Genomic DNA, 20,517 nt, shown 5'->3' on the forward strand with positions numbered 1-20,517 from the left:
GAGAACTGTTCTGAAAGAGTACTGAAGAATTCGAGTGAATAAAGTACTAGGGGAGCATTCCCATAGCAATGCTAAATATCACAATAAAAGGAGAACTGAAAAACAGAGTGGAAGAGACTTGAATAGGAAGCCTGACGCAATAAAATTTGCACCAGTGAGCACTAAAAACTTCACAATTACCTGAAATAAACAGACTCACTGTTCAACAAATCAATTGAAACAGGTAATCAATTTTGTAAATTTATGAAGTTAATTTGTTACATAACATGCACAACTGATAAACAGAGAAAATGAAGTCTTTTTGGAGTGTGAGTGAAATATCAGTGCTGTACTAAGTGAAGGCATTTGAGGTGAGAGTGAACCATGTTCTTGTAGACGCCTATGAGCCTCTGTGTTTGTGTATGTGTGCTTCTCAGTGTGTTTAGACTGAAATCTACAAGTAAACTGAGTTTGTGCTGTATCTTATCTGGCAATTTCAGCCTTTTTGCAAAAACGCATTACATTATGAGAGGTACACAAAACAGTCTATGCTGAAATGTGGCACATAAACAGAGAAACCGATCAGGATTTAAGTCTTTTTTTTCACTATAAATCTCCACTTTCAAACAGCCATCTTAAAGGGATTGTTAACACATAAAATAAAAATTCTCTCATCATTTACTCACCCTCATACCATCCCAAATGTGTATGACTTTCTTTCATCCGCTAAACACAAATGAAGATTTTTAGAAAAATATCTCAGCTCTGTAGGTCCATCCAATGCAACTGAATAGGTGCCAACATTTTGACGCTCCAAAAAGCACATAATGGAATCATAAAAGTAATCCATATGACTCCAGTGTTTTAATCCATATTTTCAGAAGTGATGATAGGTGTGGGTGAGAAACAATATTTAAGTCCTTTTTTTTTTTGCTTGAACAACTTCTCCCTGCCCAGTAGGGGTTGATATGCATGAAGAATGTGAATCACCAAAAACACAAGAAGAGTGTGGAAGTTATCTGTTTCTCACCCACACCTATCATATCGCTTCAGATATGGATATGAAGATATGGATTTAACCACTGAAGTCTTATTGATTACTTTTATGCTGACTTACGGGATTTTTTTGGAGCTTCAAAATTTTGGCACCCATTCACTTGCATTGTATGGATAAAAGAGCAGAGCTGAACTGCAGAGTTCAGCAGATGAAAGAAAGTCATACACATCTGGGATGGCATGAGGGTGACTAAATTATGTGTGAAATTTTGGGTGAACTATTCCTTTAAGCGCTCGTCTCCTAAGAGGAGGAGTTCTTTTGTTTTTGCCGATTCACATTCTTCAAGTATACCAACACCTTCTGGGCAGGGAGGATAATTTTATAGTAACAAAGGACTTTCTCAAACACTGGAGTCATATGGATTAAATTATGCTGCCTTTGTGTTTTTTTGAACTTCAAAGTTTTGGACCCTGTTGACTTGCATTGTATGGACCTACATAGCTGAGATATTCTTCTAAAAATCTTAGTTTGTGTTCAGCAGAAGAAAGTAAGTCATACACATCTGGTTATGGCATGAGGGTGAGTAAATGATGAGAGATTTTCATTTTTGGGTGAACTATTCCTTTAAGCCACTCTTTCCTAATGTTGGAATTCTTCGGAAATAGACGCAAAGCAGTATGTGCTTCACACAGCCATAAACGATACAAGGTTTGGAGAAATTTTCCACACTTTTATGTTCTACTCTTACCACACTTTACTCTTTCTTGTTTAGCTGTTTAGTAATGATAGTATCCATCCTACTTCCTCTTTTTACCTTTTTGGTTTGGTCAAACTTTTAATCACTGACAGATGTTATTGATGTTTAAATGGATGATCATGTGTTAATATTTTGGGTTTCTGACATGAAAATCCAAGGATATTAGAAGATGGACATACTAAGAGACCAACGGTTCTGTTAAGACAGGGTGAAAAAATTTAGTGTTTCAGTAAAACCCAACTTGCCTGTATGACAGGGCTCCTGCAAAGTGGCTTTCAATGTAGGTGTCCATAACTGGTTTGAAATGCTGAAACTTGCTATCCTGGAGCAGGTTTATAATGTGCACCTGAATGACAAATATTGTACATAATAAGTAAGGTTTTAAAAATATGCATTGTTAATTGTAAACAACAACAGCATCTATACCTACCAGACAATCAAACACCTTGAGTGCATATCTTTGTGAGCTCTCATCCAAAATACCAAAAAGTGTATCCAGTGTGTCCTGTAAAAACTGATAAGGATGTTTGGATTTCAATGAGCAAGATGAGGAAGGTTTATAAAGCTGTGCCAATTAGGGCAAAGATTACCATGAGTGACATGTTTATTAACCAATGACAGTGCAAGTCTCTGAAGAGTAGCTGACCTTCACTATTTCTGAGCCATCGATCTCTTTGAGTTTTGACAGACTGTCACTGATTCTCTCCGGGTGAGCTCTCCACTTCAGTAAGTCCAGCATATCACCTGCAGGAATTAATAAACAATCTGTTTCCACTAGTGTTATTTACAATACATTATTTGTATTGCACTATTTTACACAGCAGTCTGGACTCTAGAATACTTGATTCTGATTGTGGCATTGTACGTTCTATCCTATACTGTCCTATCTGATCTTACAGACACACACACACACACATATATTACCGTTCTGAGTGAGCTTGGTAGAACACAGGAAAGATGTGATCCAGAGAGATTCTTTACTGCCTTTCACAGTTTGGTTGTTGCCGGGCAGATTTGATTTAGAGAAAGGCAGTTTGAGGTAGCGCGCACAGTCTTGCAGGTTAGCATTCTCTTCACACTGTAAAAAAACAGAAGAAAAACTGTTCATTTGAAATAATCAGACTTTAATTTTTCATCCTTTTCATCCTTGACAGAAACATTCAAAAGGCCTTGCACAGCAACACATCACATGCACTTTTCACAAATAGTGTACAAACTGTCCCATTACTTTTCTTTTCTTTATTTAAGCAATAAAGGCATAAATCTGATGTTCCAATGAGAGAGAACTATTAAAAATGTGTTGGATAGGGGGCCTGGGTAGCTCAGCGAGTATTGACTACCACCCTGGAGTCACGAGTTCGAATCCAGGGTGTGCTGAGTGACTCCAGTCAGGTGTCCTAAGCAACCAAATTGGTCCGGTTGCTAGGGAAGGTAGAGTCACATGGGGTAACCTCCTCGTGGTCGCGATTAGTGGTTCTCGCTCTCAATGGGGCGTGTGATAAGTTGTGCGTGGATCGCGGAGAATAGCATGAGCCTCCACATGCTGTGAGTCTCTGCGGTGTCATACACAGTGAGCCACGTGATAAAATGCGCAGATTGACAGTCTCAGAAGCAAAGGCAACTGAGACTTGTCCTCCACCACCCGGATTTAGGTGAGTAACCGCGCCACCACAAGGACCTACTAAGTAGTGGGAACTGGGCATTCCAAACTGGGAGAAAAGGGGATTAAAAAAAAAGAAAAAAAAATGAAAAAAAAAAGTGTTGGATAAACTATTATGCAACATAAAAGTAAAAGAAATGTAGCTAGATTTTTTTATTATTATTAAAAACTGTTATTATTATTACTATTATTATTATTATATAAGAATTTATTCTTATTTTACTTTTAAATATTTTGTGTAAACAAATTTGGTTTTACGTTTAAGTTTATCAGTAACTACAATTCAACATTTGGGTGCAAACTAGTTAACCCCTATTGCGTGATTAATTTAGCCTAATTTAGTAAAAGAAAAAAACACTAAAAATTAGTAAAAATCTAAATTTTTTAACTTAATAATAATAATTATTAAAAAAAGGTATTAAACTGTATTTATACAGTTTAATATTGTTTTGGTAATATGGGTTGCATAAATAACAACCTCATATAAAATAAATGTAAATAAAACATCTCATAAAATACGCAAACAAACAACATTTACTAAAGTTTAAGCAGCTCACAGATCATTTGTTTTTAATGTATTTTTATGGAGAGTTTCAGTTTTTTAGTCATCAAAGTCACATTTGCTCAGCACATCAACTTAAAGTAAATTGAAATGTTCAACACCCTTTCAACAAATCCTGAAACATGCTGAATATCTGCACATCTCTCTCTGGCACGTTATCTTAATTAGTTTCAGAAAGTTCATCCAATCCATTTGCTCAAAAGTTCTGTTGCCTCCACAGAAATGCAAACAGCTGACTTTATTCCTTTTTTATCATTTATCTATCTCATTCAAATTGTTACACATACGAGGTCAGAAAAAATCTTCCTGACTGTGTGCAAACGTACAAGGTCCATATGTTGTACATGACTAATGTCACTGCTGTGCAGTAGTACAGCATACAGTGATCTCTAAAGTGAGGCAGTGTGTTGCGCTGAGAATTGCGTGTAAATGACAGAGCTAAAGCAAACTGCCCTATTTCAGTGTGTAAATAGGCCAAGAGATGCTCTCTGTATATGGGCTAAGCCTTATCGTCACTAGAAATACTGTAACCTATGTATTCTTAAGAGTTATACCGCAGGCTGTGCGTATATTCTGTAGATATAAAGGGCACATACAGTATGTAAAACAAGATTTTCATTGTTCATCTAAATCAAAGAGTTCAAAATACTGTGCAGATATACTTGTAGAGTTTTTGTGCTTTTGTCATTTTGCAGTGAGGCTTTGTTAATAAATTAATGCTTGTAGCAACTACTAATGGACTGTAAGAGGTGACATCACAAAAAAAAAAAAAAAAAAATGGCAAGTAGCACAAACATCAGCTGCTTTTTGCATGCGTGTGCATGTGACCTCCTTCAAGCCTATTAAATCCACAAACACTTCACAGTCTGCAATTATGAGAGCTGGGTTTAAAACATGCTTGTAAACTGGGTGTGCCTGAGGGATGTGTTCTCGTATATGGTTATTTAACTCCTTCATTTTTTTAATAAAGAGGAATTCTTTGAATTCATGGCTTTTTTATGTAAAAAGGAATAGAATGAAAAACAAAAGCATGCAAAATAAAATGCACATCAGCTAGGACAATTAGTCAATTGATATAGTGGGACTTTTAAATTGCATTTTTGTAGATGTTGAACATATTGCACACACAAGCCATTTTGACAGTCGTACCTTATGAACAATGAGCTCATGGGTGCCATCCGGCAAAGTCCGCCCATCTTCCTGCATTAGAGGAACGAATGAGAATCCAAAGAGCTTCTTTTCCCCTTTGTCTTTAGCTGGAGAACAAAACAAAGCATTACTGTCTTTGCAACTAAACATTGACGTTTACATTGGACTGCTAGGCCAATTGTGATTTACCAATATGGGTATTTTAATGGCCAAAGCCGATATCTAGAAATCAGGATGGCAGATAATCAGATATAATGCTGCTATATAAGTGCTTGGCCTAGCAATCGACCAATGTGTTTTTTTAATGTCCAATATCAGAGTGGCCAATTGGCTGCTCACTGGTTGTTTTTTGTTTCTCCCACCATTCACTTTACACTCTAGGGACTGTTGTGTGAAAATCCCAGGAGATCAGCAGTTACAGAAATACTCAGACCAGCCCGTCTGGCACCAACAATCATGCCACGGTCGAATTCACTGAGATCAAATCTTTTCCCCATTCTGATGGTCGATGGAGATCCTGACCCATATCTGCACGATTTTATACATTACACTGCTGAGAAACAATTGGCTGATTAGATATACACTATATTGCCAAAAGTATTCGCTCACCCATCCAAATAATTGAATTCAGGTGTTCCAATCACTTCCATGGCCACAGGTGTATAAAATGAAGCACCTAGGCATGCAGACTGCTTCTACAAACATTTGTGAAAGAATGGGCCGCTCTCAGGAGCTCAGTGAATTCCAGCGTGGTACTGTGATAGGGTGCCACTTGTGCAACAAGTCCAGTCGTGAAATTTCCTCGCTACTAAATATTCCACAGTCAACTGTCAGTGGTATTATAACAAAGTGGAAGCGATTGGGAATGACAGCAACTCAGCCACGAAATGGTAGGCCACGTAAAATGACAGAGCGGGGTCAGCGGATGCTGAGGCGCATAGTGCGCAGAGGTCGCCAACTTTCTGCAGAGTCAATCGCTACAGACCTCCAAAGTTCATGTGGCCTTCAGATTAGCTCAAGAACAGTGTGTAGAGAGCTTCATGGAATGGGTTTCCATGGCCGAGCAGCTGCATCCAAGCCATACATCACCAAGTGCAATGCAAAGCGTCGGATGCAGTGGTGTAAAGCACGCCGCCACTGGACTCTAGAGCAGTGGAGACGCGTTCTCTGGAGTGACGAATCAAGCTTCTCCATCTGGCAATCTGATGGACGAGTCTGGGTTTGGCAGTTGCCAGGAGAATGGTACTTGTCTGACTGCATTGTGCCAACTGTGAAGTTTGGTGGAGGGGGGATTATGGTGTGGGGTTGTTTTTCAGGAGCTGGGCTTGGCCCCTTAGTTCCAGTGAAAGGAACTCTGAATGCTTCAGCATACCAAGAGATTTTGGACAATTCCATGCTCCCAACTTTGTGGGAACAGTTTGGGGATGGCCCCTTCCTGTTCCAACATGACTGCGCACCAGTGCACAAAGCAAGGTCCATAAAGACATGGATGAGCGAGTTTGGTGTGGAAGAACTTGACTGGCCTGCACAGAGTCCTGACCTCAACCCGATAGAGCACCTTTGGGATGAATTAGAGTGAAGACTGCAATCCAGGCCTTCTCGTCCAACATCAATGTCTGACCTCACAAATGCGCTTCTGGAAGAATGGTCAAAAATTCCCATAAACACACTCCTAAACCTTGTGGAATGCCTTCCCAGAAGAGTTGATGCTGTTATAGCTGCAAAGGGTGGGCTGACGTCATATTAAACCCTATGGATTAAGAATGGGATGTCACTTAAGTTCATATGCGTCTAAAGGCAGATGAGCGAATACTTTTGGCAATATAGTGTACATATGAATAAGTAGATGTACAGGTGTACTTAATAAAGTCGCCAGTGAGTGTATATATGTATAGCAGATTTATCGGTCACTGCGGAAAACTATTTTGGTCGACCACTAGCTAGGCCACTATTTGCATTCCATCCCCATTAGTCCATTTGTAATGTCTATATAATAATTTACTTTCCAGTCACTTTAATGTAATGTCTTAAATTATATTCATTTTAGAGACTTTTCACGGCAAAAAGTAGGTGCTTTCTCAACTTCGGGGGCTAATAGTTCTAAGCACGGTGACTAACGGTTCCAGTAGCATTTCTACTTGAGCACGGTTTGGTACGGTACTATTACAAACTGTTCCTCTGACAGATTTCAGCACGGTAAGATAACCGTACTCAGGACAGAAAACCGGTTAATTTGCTTAATTTGATTAAATCACCAAACATATCATCTAATTACTTTGATTACCATTTTTAATCCATTGACAGCCATAATTAATACAAATTAAACATGTTAGAAATATTATACAATAGTACAGGAAGGAACAATATTTTTCTAAGTCATCGAGTGGGGCTTACTGGAACAGTGGCGGAACTCAAAACGAACATGCGAGCCGTGGAACATATCAACGGGGATGGGCAGCTTGATTAGCTCAGCCCACCGCGGGCTGTTGTTGTGGTACAGCACAAAGGTGTGATACTCATCTCCGCCTGGCTCGCCCGATCCCACGGCCACAAAACCCTGCAGGGAGATAAGAGTGAAAATACTTAAGCACTGTGGAACATGGAAAACCAAAAAACTCTCAAAGCTACACCTCGATGGCTTGTTTGTCAGCCACAAGTATGGAAACTATCTATTTCAGATTTAGATTAGGTTTGACACTGATACACTGAGAAAGTGATTTAGCTAAAGGAACGCTAACCGTAACAATGAAATCACATTTGCGCTTGTGCATATTCAAACATGATGCCTGAAGATGGCTTCTTCAAAGTCTGATGTCAGTGATGTCAAACATGACTGGTTCTTGGGTGCAGGGGCGTAGCAGTCATTTTAAAAGTTGGGGGGGACACAGCTCTCGGTAGGTGGCTCGCACAAACCCAACACTTGCAGTGCAGTATTAATATATTACAGTATATATTAATACACAAGTATAAGCATTATATTAATATATACATATTTACTTTTAATATTTGTAGCATTTTAAAGATTCAAGTATTACAAAATAATAGCAAAATTTATCTAAATTAGCTGCAAAAATAAAAGGGCATCTTGTGGAGCACATGCTTCTGTTTCACACATGACAATAAAAGACTGAGCACAAGCTGGTTCTGAATAAATTATTTAATCAATTACAATTATAACAATTGTGCATGTGCACAATAAAATGCTTTACTGTTTATAAAATACTTGTTCATTGTGGGATTTAAATGCATCCAAGTGGCTCGAGTGTTTTGACTACGTTCACCAAAATTCGTTCAGATCCTTTTAATGATTGAGTGACCATTTCTGGTGATGCCGGAAGGTGGTGACAAATGAGTGTCTTTTATGAAATTAGTTAGTCACTGAATCAACGATCAAAAGAAAATTGTAATCCTTTAAAATGTGTATGTCTACAGACCTACAAAGAGACTTTAGCAGAGGTTTTATGCATAAGAACAAAGCAAATCTATTACTTCCCTAAAGTTTGTGAGCTGCTGAGCATGACTTTTATCAAAAAACAACAATAATAGTCTTATAATAATTGATGAGTTTCAATAATGTACGTACGTTTTCATGTATAAAAAGGCATGTGTACATATCTATTGACTTCAGTAAAATGCCCAAGTGTTCTAAGAACACAGCAGATCGATCTTTTTTCCTACAGTTTGTCGACTGCATACCAAGACTGAGGTAAAAAACAGGGGATGATAATAAAAATACTTTACATATTTAACACAGATCTTGTAATCTGCTTAAATTGGCAAAAACAACCGATCAAACTATTACCTCACAAACATAATGTAAAAAGTGTAACTTAATGAAGACTCATGCGCATGTTTTTTTGCTGCAGTGCATTTCACGTAATGCAGCCAATCATGAACGATGTGCCGATAAATAACTCTCATTTGTGTGTTCCTCATCTCTAGATTATTAATTTAGATCAACATCAATGCTGATAAAAAACAGGGATAAATGAGCATTGTTGAAAGCAACTTTGTAGAAATGAACCGAGCCACGTCAATTAGACAGTCTGTCTGACAGCCTATTACGTAAGGGTTGTTTCGGCTCATGAAACTCACCTGTGATTGGCTGGATGGTCACCCAATCAGCCCAAAGTAACAAGACGCAAAGAATACTGTATACAAATCCACCATTTGGACTCAGTATGGGTTTAGCTTGGAAAAGTGTGGGAGACAAAAATCACCTTTTTAACAAGTGCAGGGGACGTGTCCCCCACGTCCCCTGTGGCTGCTACACCCTTGCTTGAGTGTCAAGCACAAATGAGATTTAAAGGAATATTCTGGAATATATATTGATGGTGCTTAACTTGTATTGAACCGGGAATATACCTTTAAACTGAGGTGGAGGGGGAGATTTTCAGTCAAAAATGACCAAAATTTCGTATAGCTTTAGAAGACTTGATATATAGTGCATTTGGATAACTTTTAAGGTATTTCATGGTTCTTTTTTGCCCTTTTTGGAGCTTGATAGCCCCAGTTACCATTCACTTTCACTGTATGGAAAAGAGCAGCACTGGAGACTGCTATATATCTTCTTTTGTGTGCCATAGAAGACAAAGTCATAAGACAAATGCATAATCTTATCATCTAAAAACTATGTAATTTTGGCACTGCCCAGGAAATTACCTTAAGAATCTGCCCATCAGCATCCAGAGCGTAGACGGTGACCTCCACGTTTCTCGCCACACTCTTCCCTCCTTTCTCGAACTCCCCCTTCTCCAGCGTAACATACAGGTCATTCCTCATTTCACCTTTAAAGGAACAAGTGGGCAGTCCTGTTAGCATGTGTAGAAACCAATGCATCATTAAGAAGCATGGTTTCAGACTCAAAGTCAGGCAAACACACACTCATGTAAAAAGTTCACCCTCACCAGGTGCATCCTGTGACTCACAGCTAAGACTGCTGACAAACGGAACCAAACACACACACATTTTCTCAATACACAGAAAGTGCATCTCCACACTCACAACTTGTCAGTTGTTATCAACTGTTTGCACCCCAACACTCATACTACATTTAGTAAATGACACCTCAACAGCTATGCATGTGCGCTTTCACTGTCATACATTAAATATGCATATCAAGGTCAAATGTAGCAAGCAAACGGTTCTGCGCTACCACGTTTTCAAAATGTACCATATCTAACCTGCTCACACACAGGTGCACAGTTTGTCCTGTACAGTATGGATTTAAATGTGCAAATGCATGGAAAGTTGCTAAGATAGACAGATAGATAGATAGATAGATAGATAGAGACGGACGGACGGACAGACAGAAGCTAGTGAGACTGTGGAAAAAAAAAATCACACCCGGGACCCTCACTATTAGCAAGGGTGCACCTCAGGGATGCATTCTCTCGCCAATGCTCTTCTCCCTGTACACCAATGACTGCACTGCAAAAGACCCCTCTGTCAAGCTCCTGAAGTTTGCAGATGACACCACGGTCACTGGCCTCACCCACGACGGTGATGAGTCTGCATATAGACGGGAGCTGGCTGTCTGGTGCGGTCACAACAACCTTGAGCTGAACACGCTCAAATCAGTGGAGATGATAGTGGACTCCAGGAGAAATAACCCCGCCCCCAACAACATGAACAGCACTGTGGCAGCAGTGGAGTCATTCAGGTTCCTGGGCTCTACCATCTCTCAGGACCTGAAGTGGGACACCCACATTGACTCCACTGTGAAGAAGGCTCGGCAGAGGTTGTACTTCCTTCGCCAGTTGAGGAAGTTCAACCTGCCACTGGAGCTGCTGACTCAGTTCTACTCGGCTGTCATTGAGTCTGTCCTGTGTACATCTATAACGGTCTGGTTTGGTTCAGCCACCAAATCAGACAGAAGGAAACTACAACGGACAGTAAGGACTGCTGAGAGGATTATTGGTGCTCCCCTGCCCACCCTCCAAGACCTGTACATCTCCAGAGTGAGGAAACATGCAGGTAGAGTCACTCTGGGCCCCACACACCCTGCCCACTCCCTTTTTGAACTGTTGCCCTCTGGCCGGCGCTACAGAGCACTCAGCGCCAGGACATCCAGGCACAAGAACAGTTTTTACCCTCAGGCCATTTACCACATGAAAAATTAAACTGCCTTCAGGACTCCCCCATAGTGCAATAAAGTATAAATATGTCATGAACATATGTAAATTCACTCATATTTAATTCAATAACTGTACTAAACCCTACCTTGCAAATATATTACCACTTGCACATGTACATACACCATTCTATGTTGTATGTCTGTTTATAATCTTACCTTGTTTTATATTGTGTCTCACTATAATATTCTGTGTGCACTTGTTTCTCCTATCACCCAAAATAAATTCCTTGTGTACATGAGCACACTTGGCATTAAAGCTCATTCTGATATATATATTTATACACACACACACACACACACACACACACACACACACACACACACACACACACACACACACAGAGTAATGTGCAGAAGTCTTAACTGCATTTTTTTTTATACGGTAATTTTATACATTCTTCTTTTAGAATATCAGTAGGAAATATCAAGTTTAGATTTCAACATTTAATTTGCAAATAGAACTAAATAGAAGAACAAGGAGCCCAACAACAGATGGTATTTCCCCCACAAAGCCCAAATCTCAATATCATTGAGTCAGTCTGGGATTACATGAAGAGACAGAAGCAATTGAGACAGTCTAAATAGATAGAAGAACTGTGGAGAATTCTCCAAAAAGCTTGGAACATCATATCTGTCAACAACCAAGAAAAACTGCATCCAGGTGTACCTAAGAAAATTGGTGCAACAGTGGCTGCAACAAATATTGATGGATGGAATTTACTTTTATCAATTTATTTATTTCTCCTTCACCTGTACTATTTATGACTTAGTGGCTGTATTCATAATACATTGTTGGATCTGCGTAATTTTGTACATCTTACTGAACATTTACATTTACACTGAACATTCTGTTCCTCAAAAAAAAATCATATCAGTTTTAGCACAATGTGTGCACTTTTCAGACGGTCTCTTACCACATACTCCACACAGTATTAGAGCATTTCAGCACAATGTGTGGACTTTTCAGACGACCCCTTACTCACCGTATGAAACATTTCCAACTTGTATCAATGTTACATTAACGATCTGGAACCACTTCGCCGTGACCAACTTGCAGAACAAAATCGCATCCCGTAGGCTATTGATTTGATTCGGGACACATCATTTCATTTTAAAAAAAAGGGGCAATGCCATATTTTACGGGGCAGATGGCAACGCTACCTGAAGATCAAATACATTCTCACAAACAAAGTGTGGATGCGGAAAATTGTGAGTTTATCGGGAGAAATTGTACAGTGGGAAAAACCCTATTAAATCTGGAGTGCTGGCAGGTATGAGATATATATATATATATATATATATATATATATATACGTATATACATACACACACACACACACACACATATAAATATTGTATAAATGAACAACCGTGCAACAAAGGGGGACAAGAAACTTTCACTACCTCAACCACAGAGAGGAGAAAGTGCGTGTTCCTATGTCAGTGTTTCTGTTTGTTTAATGGGGTTAACTGTGTGTGTCTGTTCTTATTTAAAGTCGTTTTCAGACAGAAGACAGACTTCAAACCAGTAGTCATGCCAACTAATGGCCATATGACCGTTGCTGTGGTAACAACCAGATATATTAAGTGAATGAACTGGATGATACAGCATGTAAACACACACACAAAGATCAGCCCTGAGCAACAGATTAATAATAAATCAGAATTATTGAAGCACAGTTATTGTCAGAAGGCACATTCATATAGCAGAGGCACTAGACAGGCTGCTCATGCAACCAAACATGAGTCAATAACTGAAAGAGGTGAAGAGAATAATCTCTGTCTAAGATGTACATGAACGGTTCAAGGACAGTCTGATGGATATTGCACACAAAAATAGCAAGCTTTCTCAAAACTGTGAGTTTTTTACATGTTTTATCAGTCCATTGCTTCCTATTAGGGGTGAAATGATTAATCAACATTATTGACCAAGTCAACACTAAAAAACTGTCGACAAAACTTTCCGTTGTCAAACAGTCATTTGATCTCATTTAACTTAACATATTAAACTCTTATGACGCGCAAGAGCAGCACTGCCGCTCTGCCTGACTGAGGAGAGGAAGAAGACTCGGCGCACAGTCCAGATGCACTTTAAACTTTCCAAACAGCTTCAGGTGATGTAGATCGCAAAGTATGACAGAATTATAATGCAAAAATACAAAATAAGCAAATACAGAAGCCACTGGCGTAGAATTGGGGGAGACGGGGGGCACACGTCCCCCCCAATGCTGTGAAGTGGGTGATTCGTCCCCCCCAATCATGCATCTGTCCTTTTTTACATATTTTTATCAACACTGAAAATAATTTCATATGAGAAACCTTGCAGTTGCATGGCTGTGAGTCTGTCATATTGAAACAAAAAAACTGAAGTCCCCCCTCTGTTGTATGAGTTGGTATCGCCCAACTAGATGGCGGTGTCACATGGTACCTGTTACTTTTCGCAGCGCTGGCCAGGATGCATGAACTCACAGTCGTTTATTATTACTGGATGAGGATTTTTAAAAATGCTTTTATAGATAATGCTGAAGTGGATTTTTATTCATAGGTATGAATCCTTGCAATTATCAGTTTTTATTAAAAATAACTATCCAGTGTAAAATGTCTCCAAATGGATATAAAGCGTTCTTGGATTTAAATGCGGATGAATGGAGGATTCGGTTTTGTAGGGTCAAGCGCCCCCTGCAGGAATAAAACTCACAAGACAGTCAGTGGCTGTCGACGTACAATTTCGGTCTGAAGGTCTGTAACCCACACAAAACTTTCATAAGAATTTAGAAAACATGAAATATATCATGAGTCATATGTGAAGTCAGTGAATATGTTAAAGGTGTCCGTAGAAATGATCAGTTGTTTTTCATGGTGAAGAAAGCAGAAGGGCATTTTAGATGAGCAGGTAAGAATTGTAATTTTCTGAAAGGGTAACTTTTTTCTGACACATTAACCCTAATGCTTTTTCTAAATGTTTGATATGATACAATGCATACATATTTAAGAGTATGCATTGAATTAGGGATGACGTGATTATACAGTTTTACTATTAACCGTGATTAAAAATATTAGAATTTATAATCCACGGTTAAAAAAACGTGAAATACTTTATTTACACGTGGCAAAAATATTATATATAATGTATAAATATAAAAGAGTTTTTCCATAAGATTTTGTAAGTTTAAATGGGAAAAAACTGTGTGGGTACTGGAGCCGTTGCTATGGATACGGACAGTGGCCGCGTGGTGCTTTAATGGACAATTCACTTGAAATTGAAGCTTATACACACAAATTCCAAAATACAACAGAGGAATTTGATCTACCAGATTCATATCCATTAAAAAAGCGACTTAAATTGGCTGTTTGGCAGCATTTAAATAACTGACTGAAGATGACGGATGTAAATTATGCAGACAGAAAGTCAAAGAAAAATAAACATTTTACAAATGGGACAGGATGCTCCACTAGTCGTCCAACAACAAACTAGCAAGTTCAATGTTTTTTTAGCTGTGGTGATTATTAAAGTGATGAATTAAAGATGGCACTTTTTGTCATGTTTAAGCGTGCTGACAGCATGCGGTGCATAGCGTGTAGTTACTATCAGCGAGTAATCTTTGAAAAGTTGTGTCTTTATTTAAAGCATTGCTTCTGTACAAATTCATTGCGTTCAACAACAATTTTAGTCATGATCTGACTTTAAATTGCCTGCTGTGAGCAATGTTCCCAATATTATGCATAGTCCACAGGTTTATTTGTAAGGTTGTGGAGAGTATTTTTATAGAGTCTGTTGCCGATTCTTTATGTTGGGGTGTCTGACAGACAACGGATTGCTTTCATAAACTGATGCAGAAGAAGAAACTGTTTAATGCTGCGAACTACATGTTGCGCACCCACAATAATCTTACATTTATGCACTTTTGAAGAACTCTGTTTACACTTAAACACATCACTAAGCTCGGGATGCGAATAAGCGGTGTTGTGCCCTAGATTGGCGCTAGAGGTCTGCAACCCGACCCCGACGGGTCCCGAGAACCTGACGGGTTTCGGGCCGGGTTCGGGTCAGTTTTTCAAGTAGCACTTCGGGTTCGGGTCTGGTTTGTAATGAATGAAAAAATAAACAGGCTTACTCTCACTCACAGACATGTGCGGCCAGACGAGTTAGGGGCTGTTCACACCAAACGGGTTTTTGCGCGCTTCTGTTCACCCATTGTTTTCCTATGTAAACACATGCTGGACGAACGTCTTTGACTGTTGTGCCGTGTCTTGCCGTTTCTTCAGTGTCTCGCGCAGGACCGGCACATTTTAAACACCATGTCAAGTTAAAAAGAACTTAAAATTTTCAAAAACGCTTGTTGAGACACCTGCGCTCCGTTTCATTCTTTGCGCCGAGTATAGATTGTGACAACTGCGCTAAAAACAAAGATTCAACATTCTAAACAATTTCAGGCTGTATAGAGGGGACTGTTGCAGTGTTTCATATTATTCCATATTGTTCTGCACCAAGTGAAGTTTCAGCAAATAAAAAGTAAGGCAATGCTTTTTTTCCCCTTCTGCTCTAGTGTACTAAGGGGCTGCTGTGCCTTGTTATAACTGTGTATGTTTACTGTTTCAGTACTGTTATGAATAATGCCTTTATGCTTATATAAAATACAGCCTATTGCAACAGTACTTGCTAGGCCCGTGCAGACCTCAAATTGGAGCATCTCTTATTACCTCCTATTTTTTTATGTTTTGTGTGTGTGTGTATTTATCAGTTTTCTTATTATATGGCATCCTTTATCGTCCACATATCCCCCAGAAATACGTCCACTTAGACGTTTAGACAATTGTTATGTGATATGCATTATTTACATCAGTGCTGTTGCATAAGAAAATGTGCATATAATTGTAAAACCGGTTAACTGCGATTTTTTTCTCAGATGGTAATCTAACCGTCAAAAACTCACACCATGGCATCTCTACATTGAATATACTTATTTTATTTATCTGTGCATTAATTTGAACTGTTATTATGCATTGTGTAATGTGCTGTAATGAAACATTACGACCCCCCTCCCAAAACAATGTCTAAAAATCCTTTAAAAAAATATGCATTTACCTGAGAAGCAGCATATAAGATATTTAGACTTGCTTTTAGAGAATAGATCTTGAATATAAGTATATTTTGTCTTTACTGCACTCGCAGGAGTATAACCAAGTGAAAAAAATACACTTATATTTAAGACATATTCTCTTAAAGCAAGTGTAAATATCTTATATGTTGCTTCTCAAGTAAATGTATCTTGTTTTAAAGATTTTTAGATCATTTTAAAATGGAAAACAAGACAAAAACACTTGATTACAATAGGATTTTTTAAAATTTTTTGCACATTTTTTTTTACTGACTTAAACTTAAAAGTATTTTTTTCCCCTTTAATTCAGTGAATGTTATTTAGAGGTATTTTTAAAAGATAATTTTGTCCTCTTTATTGTTAGTAAGCACATTTAATACAACCTTTTAAGTCGGGGCACAAGCTGAATAATGGGTAAAGAACTAATGATTAATCGTTGCAATCACAGAATAGTCGAATAATTGTTCTAATAATCGTTAGATTAATCGATTGTCAGAATAATCATTAGTTGCAGCCCTAATACCTATAGACCATTTCAAGCATGTAAACAAGAACAAAGGAATTTGAACGCAACTATTCCTGAAGCACTTCCGGTATCATTAACGGATCCTTTAAATAAGGCTCTGAATCAACATATTTTCTTGAAGAACATCAAACGTTTACCTGAAGAGATTTATCCAGATGTTTTACTGATACGGAGCATCTACACGAGAGAGACGATAAAATTGTATCAGTTTAGATGCTCACAATTATTTCCTCAGTGATCGGGAATATTGGATTGCTCCTATTATAAATCAATTAAGCCGTTCAATGAAGCTGTCTGCTTGACCAGCAGACAAGATAAGGATTTATTTTTTTGTGTTCCTTATTTGTAAGTCGTTCTGGATAAAAGCTTCTGCTAAAAGACTAAATATAATACTAAATTAATTGCGCAGCTTCATTAATTATAATGGGAGCAATCTATAGTAACTTTTAGAGTTCTACCTTTCAAACTTACAGTTAGTTGGCATAAATTTTGATCACCAACCAGAGATAAGACATGCGTTACAGTTTTTAATACTGCACGTATCCAGCCCTCTCGCTTCAATGCAGCGGTTCACGCGTCCATTTGCAGTTGCTTCTAAAGATCTAAACTTCCGTTAGTTCCAGGCATCCAGGGAGCATCCAGCTTCCGAACAACATGGTACTCATTTTAGTAAAGATATTTTACGACAATCGTGTTACCGTTAGAAACAATACACGTGTTAAAGTCAATATGAAAGAAGCGCCTCCCGCTGTTGTTTTGAACGAGTATGTCAACTAGTAGGAAATGTTCATGGAACAAAGTAATCACTTCCTTAAACTGATAAGTAGTCCTTGAAATGGTCTATAAAGAACTAGATGCTGAAATTGGCAAAGTTTGTGAGGTTTGTAGCATCAAATCGTTTTTTGTTAGTATCCTTTTTACAGGATATCCTGAAGCACAACTGCACTGTTATGACCATGAAATAATCAATTGTTATTACTTCTTAATGATGGGAAGGTCTTTTTACGAAGTGTACACACATTTCCAAATAATTTAATCAGTGATTTTTGTACAAACATTTGTGAAGACATCTGCATCGATATTTGAACGAGTTCCGGAACTACCTGATATGACAGTATCATCGATTTCAGATTTAAAAAACAAAAACAACAATCTGTGCATGGTCATTTTACACATTTGTCCGATGGTCATTTCCTTTCTAACCAGATGGTTCATGGCCATGAATAAGCTGCTAAGAGGACCAGCCTGTGTGCTGATAGTGCTGACTGTGAACAAATTAGCTTTTTATTCACCTGGCATGATGACATCAGAGAAGCCCAGTTTTTTGGTGATGGAGACTCCTCTGGTAAAGAGGACCAAATATTCTCTCCTCAACTGTTCGATGTCACCGTGTAACAACTGGAGAGCCACTGCCAGGCCTGGACAGAAGAACACATGCACACTTTAGATTCATATCAATAATTAAATAAAGACACCACACAGAATAAAGTTAGCTAATAGTTGATGATTATTAGCATGTTTTATAAATAAAAACATAGTTTCTCCATTAAAACATAGTGAAATTTGAATGCAGCTCAATGGAGAAATTTGCCTTTCTTGGCCCTCATAGCCCCTTGAAGTATGACAAATTTATTTTCCTTTAGAATAAAATATTGGGTAGTAAAATTTGCCAAAAACTACAAAACTTTATAGAGAATGTTCCATGAAATTTTATTAACTTCTTAATAATAGGGCCTTTTCCCATTGGACTGACACTATTCATTGGAAATATTTCCATCCTCTATTCTCTCTTTTTCACTCTTGATTCCTCTATAAAAGGACTTGGATCTCTAAAAGTGGACTTAAGTGAACCAAGTGAAAAAGAGCCCTGTTTTTTTTTGCATTCACACTGAGCCTAGCCTCAAAAGTGGACTTTTTAGTCCACTTTGGTTACTAGGTTTCAATCCACTTTCCATTCACACTGTTGAATATTAAAATTAGATTCATATAAAATATTTGAAATTACAAAAGAGTGGTTCACAATGCATGTTATAAAAGAAACACAGTATAAACTTAAAGTGAACCATATTAAGACCACCTCCTGAGATCAGAGTTTGGTTTTCTTTAAAGGGATCTAACTTTATTTAGAGTTCTGCTTCATTGACGATTCTACTGTAACAATATTCATCTGTAATAAAGCACCAGTTCACAGGTAATCATGCGGAAGTTAACATACACACACAGACACACAGACACACACACAGACACACACACTCTCGAAGACTGACTTCAATAAGATTTCTAACCACACAGAATAACAATTATTCCATATCACCCTAATCGCACTGGGTAGCACTAGACACACAAATTAACATTAAGGCCCAAACTGTCCATTTAGGCTACCATCTCATGTCATGATGATATTATGATTAGACCTAATCGCAAGTAACATTCAACCATTTATTGTTATTATTATTTCTTATAGCGTCATGCTGTCCAAGTTTTGCTGAGCTTTTAAAAGAATAGTGTGAAAAATGAATCTAACAGACATCTGTACATGAACTGTAGTTATTAAGGTGAAAGCAAACAGTGGACTGTGCTATCAGAGCTCATAATGATGTTTTAAAAAGCGCTGAGGCTGATCATAAACTCACCCGACAGATACTCAATGGCAACGTTTTATGTTGCATAATCACCAGTTTGATAGCGCGGGGTCGGACAAGTCCTGATTCAGAATTATTCAATTACTGAACTTGCAAAAAGTTTCCATTAATCAGCCAGACAGATTCAGAGCGTGTTTTAAACCAAATCAGTCCTCCCCATAGAAAACATCTTACATCATATGCGCACACTCACATTGCAATATTGCAACAATGCAAAGACACTGAGAAATAGAACTTTCATGAAAATGTTTATAATGTTTCATATTTAAGCTTTTAAATTTGAAAGCAGAAAGATATTTATCAAGTCACTACATTAAAAATAATTATTACACGGCTCTCTGGAATACTCTATTCTGATTGGTCAATGGTGCCATCCAGTGGTCAGATACTGCTCAGTAACAACCGCACATCCGGGGATTTAGACGTATCAGACCGCTCATACGGGTTCTGCAAGCCATCTCTCCTGCCTCTCGAATCACTGTGCGATCTATACAAGTAAGCTAATACAATAATTTAAACTCAAATCAAAGTTTTCTGGGCATTTATTTATTTGGAAAGTAGTCTTGTAATTGGCTGAAAAATGAGGAGTCAGACGGTCATTTTTACAAAGTAAACACCACCAGAACTCCGACGCAAACCAGAGGTTGATTCCAGATGTTGAGCGATTTCTTCTCAAATTATATAATTTCAACACAAATTAATATTTTATCAATGTATTTATTTATTTGATTAGTAGCAGTGTAATAAGCAGGATAACGTACAGTCAGCCGGTTGTTATAGCGAAATTAACCCCTTTAGGGTGATACAAGAGTCCTGATCACCCTGTTGGGGTGTATTGTGCGATAATAACTGGCTGACTGTATATTATCCCTTACTTGTTTATGGACAATATTTCAACCAAATTTTATATCAACTACTCACAAAATGACAAAAGATTTGTTAAAATTCTTTACTTAAAAATACAGAAAAAAAAAACTATGGACAAACCCAATAAAAAAAAAATTTATTTA

The 20,517-nt window shown here is 38.1% G+C and overlaps 1 protein-coding gene across 2 annotated transcripts in view; it reads right to left on the reverse strand.

Moving 5' to 3' along the window:
• Positions 1-20,517, reverse strand: part of LOC127436649 (dedicator of cytokinesis protein 4-like) — a 143,015-nt gene that overhangs the window by 46,549 nt on the left and 75,949 nt on the right. For both annotated transcript variants that reach the window (XM_051690925.1, XM_051690923.1), the window contains exons 13-20: positions 18,158-18,283; positions 9,767-9,891; positions 7,499-7,661; positions 5,105-5,211; positions 2,658-2,811; positions 2,380-2,477; positions 2,164-2,247; positions 1,979-2,079 (exon numbers count right to left, since the gene is read on the reverse strand). In XM_051690925.1, coding sequence (XP_051546885.1) covers positions 1,979-2,079; positions 2,164-2,247; positions 2,380-2,477; positions 2,658-2,811; positions 5,105-5,211; positions 7,499-7,661; positions 9,767-9,891; positions 18,158-18,283 — 958 coding nt within the window. The remainder of the gene's footprint in view (positions 1-1,978; positions 2,080-2,163; positions 2,248-2,379; positions 2,478-2,657; positions 2,812-5,104; positions 5,212-7,498; positions 7,662-9,766; positions 9,892-18,157; positions 18,284-20,517) is intronic.

The sequence above is a fragment of the Myxocyprinus asiaticus genome, chromosome 47, assembly GCF_019703515.2.
Source record: "Myxocyprinus asiaticus isolate MX2 ecotype Aquarium Trade chromosome 47, UBuf_Myxa_2, whole genome shotgun sequence".
NCBI lineage: Eukaryota > Metazoa > Chordata > Actinopteri > Cypriniformes > Catostomidae > Myxocyprinus > Myxocyprinus asiaticus.